Source organism: Balaenoptera borealis (genome assembly GCF_965194805.1).
Source record: "Balaenoptera borealis genome assembly, chromosome: 11".
NCBI lineage: Eukaryota > Metazoa > Chordata > Mammalia > Artiodactyla > Balaenopteridae > Balaenoptera > Balaenoptera borealis.
This window is the reverse complement of record NC_138868.1, coordinates 36,319,088-36,332,535: the sequence shown is the minus strand read 5'-3', so window position 1 is coordinate 36,332,535 and position 13,448 is coordinate 36,319,088. Positions and strand designations below refer to the sequence as shown.

General features: G+C 40.1%; 1 protein-coding gene across 3 annotated transcripts in view; it reads left to right on the top strand.

Annotated features, from left to right (window-relative positions):
• The window catches only part of NELL1 (neural EGFL like 1), an 866,104-nt gene that overhangs the window by 514,464 nt on the left and 338,192 nt on the right, over positions 1 to 13,448 (top strand). For all 3 annotated transcript variants that reach the window (XM_082342435.1, XM_082342434.1, XM_082342433.1), the window contains exon 14: positions 10,303 to 10,425. In XM_082342435.1, coding sequence (XP_082198561.1) covers positions 10,303 to 10,425 — 123 coding nt within the window. The remainder of the gene's footprint in view (positions 1 to 10,302; positions 10,426 to 13,448) is intronic.

Sequence of the window (13,448 nt, the reverse complement as noted above, 5' to 3'; positions counted from 1 at the left end):
ATATACACAGATCAGTGGAACACAGTAGAGAACCCAGAAACAGAGAACACAAATACAACCAATTGGTTTTTTTTTTTTTTGTAAGTCAGATATTTATTATAATAAAAAAAATGATCACCTCTACCTGTAGCAGTTAGGTTCCTTTAAGAATATGTCACTTTACAAACAAAAAGGATGAGCACAGTGTTACTTTATTTTACTTACTGTGTTTACTTTCTTTTTTTTTAACATCTTTATTGGCGTATAATTGCTTTACATTGTTGTATTAGTTGCCGCTGTATAACAAAGTGAATCAGTTATACGTATACATATATGACCATATCACCTCCCTCTTGCGTCTCCCTCCCACCCTCCCTATCCCACCCCTCTAGATGGTCACAAAGCACTGAGCTGATCTTCCTGTGCTATGCAGCTGCTTCCCACTAGCTATCTATTTTACGTTTGGTAGTGTATATATGTCTATATATACATTACCACTCTCTCACTTTGTCCCAGCTTACCCGTCCCCCTCCCCGTGTCCTCAAGTCCATTCTCTTCATCTGTGTCTTTATTCCTGTCCTGCCCCTAGGTTCTTCAGAACCATTTTTTTTTAGATTCCATATATATGTGTTAGCATATGGTATTTGTTTTTCTCTTTCTGACTTACTTCACTCTGTATGACAGACTCTAGGTCCATCCACCTCACTACAAATAACTCAATTTCGTTTCTTTTTATGGCTGAGTAGTATTCCATTGTATATATGTGCCACGTCTTCTTTATCCATTCATCTGTTGATAGACACTTAGGTTGCTTCCATGTCCTGGCTATTGTAAATAGAGCTGCAATGAACATTTTGGTACATGACTCTTTTTGAATTATGGTTTTCTCAGGGTATATGCCCAGTAGTGGGATTGCTGGGTTGTATGGTAGTTCTATTTTAAGTTTTTTAAGGAACCTCCATACTGTTCTCCACAGTGGCTGCATCAATTTACATTCCCACCAACAGTGCAAGAGGGCTCCCTTTTCTGCACACCCTCTCCAGCATTTATTGTTTGTAGATTTTTTGATGATGGCCATTCTGACTGGTGTGAGGTGATACATCATTGTAGTTTTGATTTGCGTTTCTCTAATGATTAGTGATGTTGAGCGTCCTTTCATGTGTTTGTTGGCTATCTGATATATTCTTTGGAGAAATGTCTATTTAGGTCTTCTGCCCATTTTTGGATTGGGTTTTTTGTTTTTTTCATATTGAGCTACATGAGCTGCTTTGTATATTTTGGAGATTAATCCTTTGTCAGTTGGTTCGTTTGCTAATATTTTCTCCCATTCTGAGGGTTGTCTTTTTGTCTTGTTTATGGTTTCCGTTGCCGTGCAGAAGCTTTTAAGTTTCACTAAGTCCCATTTGTTTATTTTTTTAATTTCCATTTCTCTAGGAGGTGTGTCAAAAAAGATCTTGCTGTGAGTTATGTCATAGAGTGTTCTGCCTATGTTTTCCTCTAAGAGTTTGTTAGTGTCTGGCCTTACATTTAGATCTTTAATCCATTTTGAGTTTATTTTTGTGTATGGTGTTAGGGAGTGTTCTAATTTCATTCTTTTACATGTAGCTGTCCAGTTTTCCCAGCACCACTTATTGAAGAGGCTGTCTTTTCTCCATCATATATTTTTGCCTCCTTTATCAAAGACAAGTTGACCATATGTGCGTGGGTTCATCTCTGGGCTTTCTCTCCTGTTCCATTGATCTATATTTCTGTTTTTGTGCCAGTACCATACTGTCTTGATTCCTGTAGCTTTGTAGTATAGTCTGAAGTCAGGGAGACTGATTCCCCCAGCTCCATTTTTCGTTCTCAAGATTGCTTTGGCTATTTGGGGTCTTTTGTGTTTCCATACAAATGGTGAAATATTTTGTTTTAGTTCTGTGAAAAATGACATTGGTAGTTTGATAGGGATTGCATTGAACCTGTAGATTGCTTTGATTAGTATAGTCATTTTCACAATGTTGAGTCTTCCAATCCAAGAACATGGTATATCTTTCCATCTGTTTGTATCATCTTTAATTTCTTTCATTAGTGTCTTATAGTTTTCTGCATACAGGTCTTTTGTCTCCTTAGGTAGGTTTATTCCTAGGTATTTTATTCTTTTTGTTGCAGTGGTAAATGGGAGTGTTTCCTTAATTTCTCTTTCCGATTTTTCATCATTAGTGTATAGGAACACAAGAGATTTCTGTGCATTAGTTTTGTATCCTGCTACTTTACCAAATTCATTGATTAGCTCTAGTAGAGTTCTGGTAGCATCTTTAAGATTCTTTATATTACCCCTTTTATGGCTGTTAGCATTTGCCTTATGTATTGAGGTGCTCCTATGTTGGGTCCCTAAATTCTTACAATTATTATATCTTCTTCTTTGATTGATCCCTTGATCATCATGTAGAGTCCTTCTTTGTCTCTTGTAATAGTCTTTATTTTAAAGTCTGTTTTGTCTGATTTGAGAATTGCTACTCCAGCTTTCTAGATTTAATCCAGATTTAACTAGATTAAAGGGGTAACATAATAATAGTAGGGGACTTTAACAGCCCACTTTCACCAATGGACAGATCAACCAAAATGCAAATAAATAAGGAAACACAAGCTTTAAATGATACATTAAACAAGATGGATTTACCTTGCTCTTTTACCTGCTGCATATTTCTCTGTCTTCTCATTTTGCTTAACTTACTGTGTTTGGGGTCTCCTTTTCGCAGGCTGCAGGTTCGTAGTTCCCGTTGTTTTTGGCGTCCGCCCCAGTGGGTAAGGTTGGTTCAGTGGGTTGTGTAGACTTCCTGGTGGAGGAGACTGGTGCCTGTGTTCTGGTGGATGAGGATGGATCTTGTTTTTCTGGTGGGCAGGGCTGCATCCGGTGGTGTGTCTTGGGTTGTCTGTGAACTTGGGATGATTTTAGGCAGCCTCTCTGCTAATGGGTGGGGTTGTGTTCTGTCTTGCTAGTTGTTTGGCATGGGGTGTCCAGCACTGGAGCTTGCTGGTTGTTGAGTGGAGCTGGGTCTTAACGTTGAGACAGAGATCTCTGGGAGAGCTGTCGCCGATCGATATTACGTGGGGCTGGGAGGTCTCTGGTGGTCCAGTATCCTGAACTCAGCTCTCCCCACACAGAGGCTCAGGCCTGACACTAAGCCATAGCACTAAGACCCTGTCAGCCACACGGCCAGGTACGTAGGGAGTTTCTTGCCTTTTAGGAAGTCTGAGGTCTTCTGCCAGCATTCAGTAGGTGTTCTGTAGTAGTTGTTCCACATGTAGACATATTTTTGATGTATTTGTGGGGAAGAAGGTGATCTCCATGTCTTATTTCTCTGCCATCTTGAAGGTCGCCCACTGTGTTTACTTTTGATTACAACAGTTATTGTTATTCTTCTCTTGGTATCATATTTGATGTATTATTTCAGGAATATCCTGATGGTTATAAACTTGTCCTCAGGGGGGAACCAAGCAACAGGGAGCTGTGCTGACATTCGCTGCTGTCACTGGAACTACTCCTATTGCCGCAGCTTCGCTCCTAGGCCTCCACTCACCAGATCCAGGCAGACTTCCAGGAGCCACGACTCCTGGTTGCTGATCCCAGGGCTGCCCACCAGGTCTCACAGAGGTGTCTGGTATTAACCTCTCTACCAATGCTCTTGGTACCAGACCCTCCTCTGTGCTAAGCAGACATCATCATCTGAGCAACAAGGGAGCTCCCTCAGCTGGTCTCCCTGTGGAAGCTCCCAATTGGTTTTTGACAAAAGTACAAAAGCAATTCAATGGAGGAAAAGTAGCCTTTTCAACAAATGACATGCATAGGCAAAAACCTAAACTTCTTACCATATACAAAAGTTAAGTCAAAATGGGTCATGAACTTATCTAAGAGGTAAAACTACACAAGTGTTAGGAAAAATATGAGAAAATCTTTAAGACCTAGGGTTAGAGAAAGAGTTCTTGTATGTGACATTAAATGCACTATGCATAAAATGAAAAATAGGTAAATTGAATTTCATCAAAAGTAATACATTTTGCGTTGTGAAAGGCTGCTAAGAGGATGAAAATACAAGCTGGAGACTGTGAGAAAATATTTGCTAATCACATATCCAACAAAGGCCTTATATCTAGAGTATTTGAAGAATTCTCAAAACTCAACAGTAAAAAAAAAATCCAATTGTAAAATGAACAAAAGACATTTCACCAAAGAAAAATAGATGGCAAATGAGCATGTGGAAAGACATTCAACATCATTAGCTACTAGCAAAATGCAAATTAAGAGCTCAATGCAGTATCATAACACACACACATGAAAGACTAAAATTTAAAAAGTGAAAATACCAAATGCTGACAATGATGTAGAGAAACTTGATCACTCGTGCATTGCTAGTGGGAATGTAAAATGGTACAACCATTCTGGAAAATCGTTTGGCAGTTTCTTACAAAACAAAACATGCACTTACCCGATGCCCCTATAATCACACTTTTGGACATTTATCCCAGGGTAATGAAAATATATGTTCAACAAAAAATCTGTGCACAGATGTTCATAGCAACTTTGTTCAGAGTAGTAAAATACAGGAAACAATCCACATGCCCTTCAATGTGTGAATGGTTGAATTAACTGTGATAGATCTTTACAATGGAATACTACACAGCAGTAAAGAGGGATGAACTATTGAAACTGCAACAGTCTGGATGTGGCTCAGGGGCATTGAGCTTATTGAAGAAAGTCAATCTCAAAGATTACTTACTGTGTAATTCCACTTGTATAACAGTCTCTAAATGACAACTATAGGGATGGAAAACAGGTTAGTAGCTGAGAGGGGACAGGGATTGGGGGTGAGGGGGGGAGTGTGGACTAGGTGCAAACACAAAGCCATAGCATGATTGTGGTGGTGGTTACACAAATTTATACACAAGTTAATATTACTTAGAACTACAGCCATGTGTACATACACACAACATGAACGCAGTTTGAAAACATGGTGTGAACTGAATTAGGTCGGTAGACTACTTAAAAATGACACACAACTGTCAGTTTTCTGGTTTGGATATGGCACTACCTCTATATAGGATAGCACTATGGAGAGAAACTGGGTGAAGGAGATAAGGGACATTTTGTACTACTTCTACAGCTTCCTGTAAATCTGTAATTTTTTTTTTAAAGGTAAAAGAAATTGCCTACCTTGTGGCCGACATTATAGATACTCCTTTGAATCACATAATAAAGTGGGAGTTTAGAAAGAGTGCAGGAGAAGAAATGAGGAGATGGGAGTTTGAGTTATAGACGTACATCTTACTATCTATGTACATATAGGAAAAGCCTCTTACATGCTCCAAACTGCAATTTCGTCTATAAAATATGACTAATAAAACCTGCTTAGCTTGTCCCAGTGAGGTTACTGTAACAATTTTTTGTAAAATTCAAACTAGATTATTTTGAACAAAGTGAAACTGTAGCCAGCCAGACCCCAAATGTGGATATTTGCAGCCACAGCTGAAGTGACTGTTTCAGTAGCTTGTTTGGATCCTGATTAGTTCTCTAAGGAAAACAGTGTGTCAATTGACAATGGCTATCGATTACAATGTTACAGAGGTGGATTAGAGCCCTTCTGAGCCATCCCATAGAAGGGAAAAGAGGAAGGAGAAAGGAACCGTGTGATAATGACAGTGCTTAATGAGTACCAATAAATATTAGCCAGCATAACAATAATTATCATTAGTAGAGAGCTTGCTGCCAAAATTGGTATTTCTTTGTCCTGAGAGGTTTGATACTCCAAATTTGCCATAATCAAACTCTGGTTATATATCAGCGATCCTAAACATAAATCCTTCACCTTCCCAATCTATAGTCTTGTTTCCCAGGGACCATAATTGAATCGAAGCAAATATTTCTTTGAACCTTCAAAGAGGTATTCTAATTTGTGTCTTCAAAGGCCTATCTGTTCACAGCCTTCTGCCTGAACTACCAGCCTGTAAAGGAAAAAGAAAGTTTTCTTAACCAGTTTTAACCACCATTCAACAATTGAGTCTGCTCACAAATAATTGTAGTAGTAGTGGGAAGAGTAGGAGTAATACTAGTAGTAGTAATAAGAACAATGATAATAAAATAGCTTACACTTATGGAGCACTTACTAGTTGCAGTTAGCTGTAATAAGCATTGTATCTATATTAGCTAATTGAGTCCTCATAAAAACCCCAGGAGATAGGTTGTATTATTATTATTATTATTTTTACCATTTTAACCATTTAAAAAAAATTTTTATTGGCATATAGTTGCTTTACAATGTTGTGTTAGTTTCTACCGTACAGCAAAGTGAATCAGCTATATGTATACATATATCCCCTCTTCTCTGGATTTCCTTCCCATTTAGGTCAGCACAGAGCACTGAGTAGAGTTCCCTGTGCTATACTGTAGGTTCTCATTAGTTATCTATTTTCTACATAGTATCAATAGTGTATATATGTCAATTCCAATCTCCCAATTCATGCCCCCCCCCATAGGTTGTATTATTATCCACATTTTACATGTAGAAACTAAGAAGACACAGATTGTCTGAGTCACTCAAGTGCATGTAGCTGGTAAGTGGCATGTCCAGGATCATCTAACCTGGGCTGTGTGGTTCTAGAGTCTCTTGCCTCTGTGTCCTGCTACCTCTCACAAGAGCTTATCTCACACCTGCAGCATCTCCAGCAGCTGGAAGGGGATTTGAGATTTTTAGAAGGAGACCATTTCTTCTATGGCCATCTCTGTCAAACATAGTTTTGAGGGTACTGGTTACTTTGAAAACTCGGTTGTGACTAAAGATAATAAGATGTGAAAGTTTTGGAACCTTTGTCGTTTGGGGATAGGCTGGGTCTTCAGTGGGTATTTGGGGCCAGTACAGAAAAAGACAGCCTTTATTCTTGGCATTAGGGGATCACTTCCGTGTGACTTGGTTTAGCTTCAGCCATGTCCAGGTTACTTCCAAGTACTCAGTGATGTGATCATTCTCAGTGTCTGGAGTCACAAGTCCAAACTCCTCCACTTATTAGTTTCGTGATGTTAGGTTATTTAATAATTTAATATTTAAATTTAATAATGTGTTTTTGTCTCAGTTCCTTCACTGTAAAATGAGCAAACCTATTTCACGTGACTTGGGAGAATTAAATGACATCATATATGTACAATATTTATCCCAATGCTTGGCACTCAAGGCTCAATACTACTATGTGAAATAGAGAAAGTAAAGTCAGTGTTGTAGAAAATGGGCTACAATTCCTCTCCTCAAAGTTAACTACTTAGTAAGGCATTCATGATAAAATTCGCAAACCTCATCACCATATATTGTGATTTGATTGCCTCCAAAGAGATAAAATATTAAATTTATTAAAAGTTCCAAGAGGGTTAAAGTTCATGTGTTACGGAGAGCAGGAGTGGAAGCCTGCATGGCGAAAAGTGTGCATATGAAATGGTCTTTGAAGCCCGGCTGGGGCACAGCTATTCAGCTACACTGGGAGAGTATTTTGAGTCAGGGAAACATCATGACGAACTAGAGAGATAGGAGTCAGCTCATGCACTTGCAAGACAGTGATGGGGCCACCTCATTAGAGAAGGGGCTTTGCATCAAGAATATTGGGAGATAATACAAGGTAGGATAGATGTGTTAATTAACCTGATGGGGGCATCCTTTCAGAATGTATATGTATATCAAATTATCACTTTGTACATTTTAAGTATCTTTCAATTTTATTTGTCAGTTATAACTTTATAAAGCTGTTGGCAGGGGCGGTGAGGTGGGCAACGATGGACCAGACTTCTGGAATGTTGCATAAAACCATACCTTTCTCCATACTGTTCTTTTGCCTGGAGTGCCCTTCATGGGCATTTCTGGCTGAGAAAACCATGACCATTTTTAAAAGACTAGTTCAAATACTACGTCTTTCAAGAAGACTTTTCTCCCTATTAGAAGTCATTTCTTCCCTCCAATGAACTTTTATTCCAGTTAATCTTTATTTCTCTTATCAAGCATGAGCACACATGCCAGTTTGCCTAGGTCATTCTGAGTTATGCCTGTTATTCCAGTGTAATTATTAGCAGAGCCCCCTTTCACTCTAAAATATGTTCTGTTTATATGATAAAATATGAGGTCACCTACTTATAACTCTTATCACTTCTCCCATGTGTTCCGGTTGGTTACGTATTGCTGTCTGGTGGACTCTATTAAAATGTTCATATGAGCAGAGACCATATCTACTCATTTGTATTCCCAATACAGCCTCTAATAATTACTTCTTAAATGGATTTAAATAAGGAGATTGAAAACTCTTGGGGTCTAAGCCTATATTCTTAGACTTCTTTGTGTCCCTAATATCATCTGGTATTGCACCTATACATATTAGCTGCTTGCTAGGTCTGTGAATGTGATTGGACATTCATAGGGTTATACTATTTCTGGACTATCCTGGAGATGATCTGAGCACAGACTAGAAGTGTGTCTTCATGAATCTTCTCCCTTCACACTGCTTGCTAACCTGTGCGCATTTCTGTCTTAGAGTTTGCGTTGGTCTTAAGGCCTAAAGAAAAATTTTCTTTGAAATACCCAAGGTGTTAAATTAAGAGCCATGTGCATTTGTATACTTGACATTATTGCATGTGGGTGACTGAAACAGCTCTACTTTGTAGAATTTAACCCTTCTCATTACTGGTCCCTGTTAGGAAATTTAAAATAAAAATTAATGAAGGGACTTCCCTGGTGGCTCAGTGGTTAAGAATCCGCCTGCCAATGCAGGGGACATGGGTTCGAGTCCTGGTCCGGGAAGATCCCACATGCTGCAGAGCAACTAAGCCCGTGTGCCACAACTACTGAGCCTGCACTCTAGAGCCCGCAAGCCACAACTACTGAAGCCCGCGTGCCACAACTACTGAGCCTGCGTGCCTAGAGCCCGTGCTCCACCACAAGAGAAGCCACCACAGTGAGAAGCCTGCGCACCGCAACGAAGAGTAGCCCCCACTTGCCGCAACTAGAGAAAGCCCGCATGCAGCAACAAAGACCCAACGCAGCCAAAAATAAAATAAATAAATTTATTAAAAAAAATTCATGAAGATAGTTGATATTTCAGTTTATTGGTACATTGATCTAACAGTTTGCTTAACAAACTATATTGAATTTTTAATTTTGTTCAATTAGTGTTGATTTCTTTGAGATTTATAGCTGGGATTTCAACTCTTGTTTTATAACCTGTTATGACTTAAATAACCCTACTTGATTTTTCTTCTTAAGATTTCTAAGAAGTTATACTAGCAGATGTTAAAGGGAATAAAGGGCATAAACTTTCTCACATTATTTATTTACAGAGGAGTCATTTAAGTGAGTATTAAAACGTCCTGATAATGAGGGGAGAGTCTAGTTATCTGTGAAATCTTGGTTTCTAACTTGGAATCTTTCAGTCCATTTCGTAGTGTTAGATGCATTTCCCCCTGTGTCTTGTGGATTAAGGATGCCATGGCTATTTGAATATATACAACCATATTACTACACATTAGGCATCAGCCCAGTGGTTAAATTCTGAACCTTGTGAAAATACTTGTGGGTTAATGCTCCTCTGCCAGGCTGTATTAGCTGGGCCTTCCTCTTTAGTTTTACCCTCTTTGTTCTGTTGGAGAAGAACATTGAGAGGATGTGACAGGTGGTTTACCTCACGAGCTGGACCCAGGCAATCGGAGCCTCCATACCCAGTTCCCAACCTTGGGGCTGTTGACATATCAGACTGGTTAATTCTTCGTTGTTGTGGGCTGTCCTGTGCATTGTAAGATGCTTACCAGCATCTCTGCCCTCCATCCACTAGATTCCAGTAGCATCTCGTTTCTCAAAGCATGACGCCCCAAAATATCCTCAGACACTGTCAAATGTTTCCTAGGAGGAGGAGATGCAGCACTGCACACACCCTGCCCCCCGCCCCTATTGAGAACCACTGCCTTGGAACCTCTGCAGAAACCTTTGCAGACATGGAAGAAGCAGTGACCTTAGAGAAGCACTTAGCAATCATTGTGACCTTAGGGAAGCACTTAGCAATCATTGTCACTTGCATAAGTCACTTGACTTCTCTGACACTCAGTCTGTTTACCTGCCAAGTGAGGATAATAGCATCCATCTTTTAGAGGTTTTGAGGTTTTGAGATTTCAACCACATCAGGCATGGAAACTGCCAGGCGTAGAGTAAGGTCCCAATGCATGGTAGTCGCTGTCATTCTTACTTGGTGAGTTCCAGCTAACTTTTCCAACCCCAGTGATTCCAACTTATGAAAAGGTGTCTCTCTTTCTCACCCTGCAAACAGAGCACGACGAATGTGGCAGCGGGCAGCACAACTGTGATGAGAATGCCATCTGCACCAACACCGTCCAGGGTCACAGCTGCACCTGCAAACCGGGCTACGTGGGCAACGGGACCATCTGTAGAGGTAGGATGGCCGTGTAGGGGCAAAGCCCTAAGCTGCAGCCCTGCCCGAGCTCTTGGCGCTCCTGTGGCAGACCCGTTGTGCCATTCTGGTGGCCGAGCATGGCCAGCACTCCTGTCCCTGGATTGTCAGTTGGCAAAGGCACTGTGCATCAGAGAAGAAGGTACCCTGAGTCTATCTTTTGGGTTGAAGGAAGAAGGTGTGAGTGTGGTTCAGGGGCATGGTTCCGTATCTTGATGGCCCTCTTCAGCTTTGCCTGTTGGCTTGTGTTTGTGATGGATGTGCTGATTGCTGAGAGCCCTGCTCAGAGGGCATGTGGGCACTGCTCATGGCCACACTCCAGGCATCTGCTCAGTGTAGGAAGCTTAAAGTTTCAGCCCCTCTCTGTGTTTGGAGCAGTTCAGAGGCCAGTGCCCTGGCTTCTGTCTGCATTTAGAATAAAATTCCCATTCCTCCTTCTGGCTAACGAGAACACTCAGAATCTGGTCCCTGGCTCTTCTCAGCTGCATCTCTGTTTTCTCCCCCATGCTCCCTCGGCACCAGCGCGCTATTCCTCGCTATTCCTCACACAGGCCAACCACATTCCTATCTCAGGGCTTTGCACTTGGGCTCCCCTGAGCCTCCATGCTCATTTCCTTCAGGTCTCTGCTCAAGTCTGCCCCCATCATCAGAGACTTTCTTTGACCACTGTGTCTGAAACAGACCCCTAGTACTTTTCGGCCCCATACCCTCCTTTATTTTTTCTTTACTAACACAGCCTATCATAACATTATACATTTATGTGTTTGTTTCTGTATTGTCTGCCTCCCCATGGGGATGTAAGCTATGTGAGAGTGACCACTGGGTTACATCTCCCTACTCTGTCCCCAGCAACTAGAATGGTACCTGGCACACTGTAGATGATCATTAACTAACTGAATCAACCAAAGAGGAAAGAGACACAGTCACATTGAAAAAGAGGCAAAGTGTACAAAAAACCCAGGAAATAACCCTTTGAGTTAGGTATTATTATTATCCCCATTTTAGAGTTCACAAAGCTGAGACACAGAAAGGTTAAGTAACTTACTGAAGGACACACAGCACGTTATCAGTATTCTTCTGAAGAGATGACATGCTGATGGTGAAAAATAATGAACAATGACTTCTAAGAGGAGAAACTTAGAAGATTGATTTTATTCTGTGTTGGGGAAGTTGGGGTAAACAGCCTCATGCATGACTGAGAGTTAAATCGGTGAGACTTTTTAATGGCAATTTGACAAAATCAATCTACTTTTAAAGTAAATCTGAAGGGTCATAGAGGGATTCTCTTGAGTCCATTGATTTTACCTCTTGAAATGTGTTCTAAGCATATGCTCCTGAGGGGCGAAAAATGCACATACACGGATGTTTTTGCCGCATTATTTGTACTTACCAAAAACCAGAAACAGCCCAAGTACCTGTCAGTAATGGAATGATTTAATTTATTTGGAGTATAATTTAATGGAATACAATACAGTGCTTTGAACTTCTGAGTGTATGTATGTACAGACACGTGCACACGCATATACACACCCACACTGAAAGACATATTTTTGAGAAAAAAAGAAAGAAAAATAAATAAAACCAAGTTGCAAGACAATGCATATGGTATACATATAGTATAATCACCTGGCTAGTTTATTAGTATTATTATTATTTTTTAGCATCTTTACTGGAGTATAATTGCTTTACATAGTTGTGTTAGTTTCTGCTGTATAACAAAGTGAATGAGCTATATGTATACATATATCCCCATATCCCCTCCCTCTTGCACCTCCCTCCCATCCTCCCTATCCCACCCCTCTAGGTGGACACAAGGCACTGAGCTGATCTCCCTGTGTTATGCAGCTGCTCCCCATTAGCTATTTTACATTTGGTAGTGTATATATGTCAGTGCTACTCTCTCATTTCCTCCCAGCTTACCCTTCCACCTCCCCATATCCTTAAGTCCATGCTCTATGACTGCGTCTTTATTCCTGTTCTGCCCCTAGGTTCATCAGAACCTTTTTTTTTTTTTTTTAGATTCCATATATATGTGTTAGCATATGGTATTTGTTTTTCTCTTTCTGACTTACTTCACTCTGTATGACAGACTCTAGGTCCATCCACCTCACTACAAATAACTCAATTTTGTTTCTTTTTATGGCTGAGTAATATTCCATTGTATATATGTGCCACATCTTCTTTATCCTTTCATCTGTTGATGGACACGTAGGTTGCTTCCATGTCCTGGCTATTGTAAATAGAGCTGCAATGAACACTGTGGTACATGACTCTTTTTGAATTATGGTTTTCTCAGGGTATATGCCCAGTAGTGGGATTGCTGGATCATATGGTAGTTCTATTTTTAGTTTTTTAAGAAACCTCCATACTCTTCTCCATAGTGACTGTATCAATTTACATTCCTACCAACAGTGCAAGAGGGTTCCCTTTTCTCCACACCCTCTCCAGCATTTATTGTTTATAGAGTTTTTTGATGATGGCCATGCTGACCTGTGTGAGGTGATACCTCATTGTTGTTCTGATTTGCATTTATCTACATATATTTATGTAAATACAGGGAGATGGGAACCATGCATACTGTTCACCTTATTACCAATGGGTGTGTGTGTGTGTATGAACAAGAACATCCACTTATTGCTATAAATTCAATATTGTTTGCATCTCCTACAGTGGGGATTTATATATGTAATATTTGTGTGTTTTTTAAAAAGTTCCATGAGACAAATAAAGAAACTAGTGCTCAACTTTTAAAAGAAGACTTGAAGATATTTCCAAAGCAAAACAAAAAAATATAAACATTAATATAGTTCCACGGGTTATCAAGCCACTGCTGATACCTGCATGCTAATGCTGTAAATCTGAGGAGCAACACAGGGAATTGATTTTAATGCATTATTTTTCAAAATGACATTACCTCATGAAATGATATTGATTGCACCAGGTCAGTGAGTTTGTGTTTGTCAAGCCCTCTCTTGCCACTGTGATAGGTGATGGCTTCACCTTTG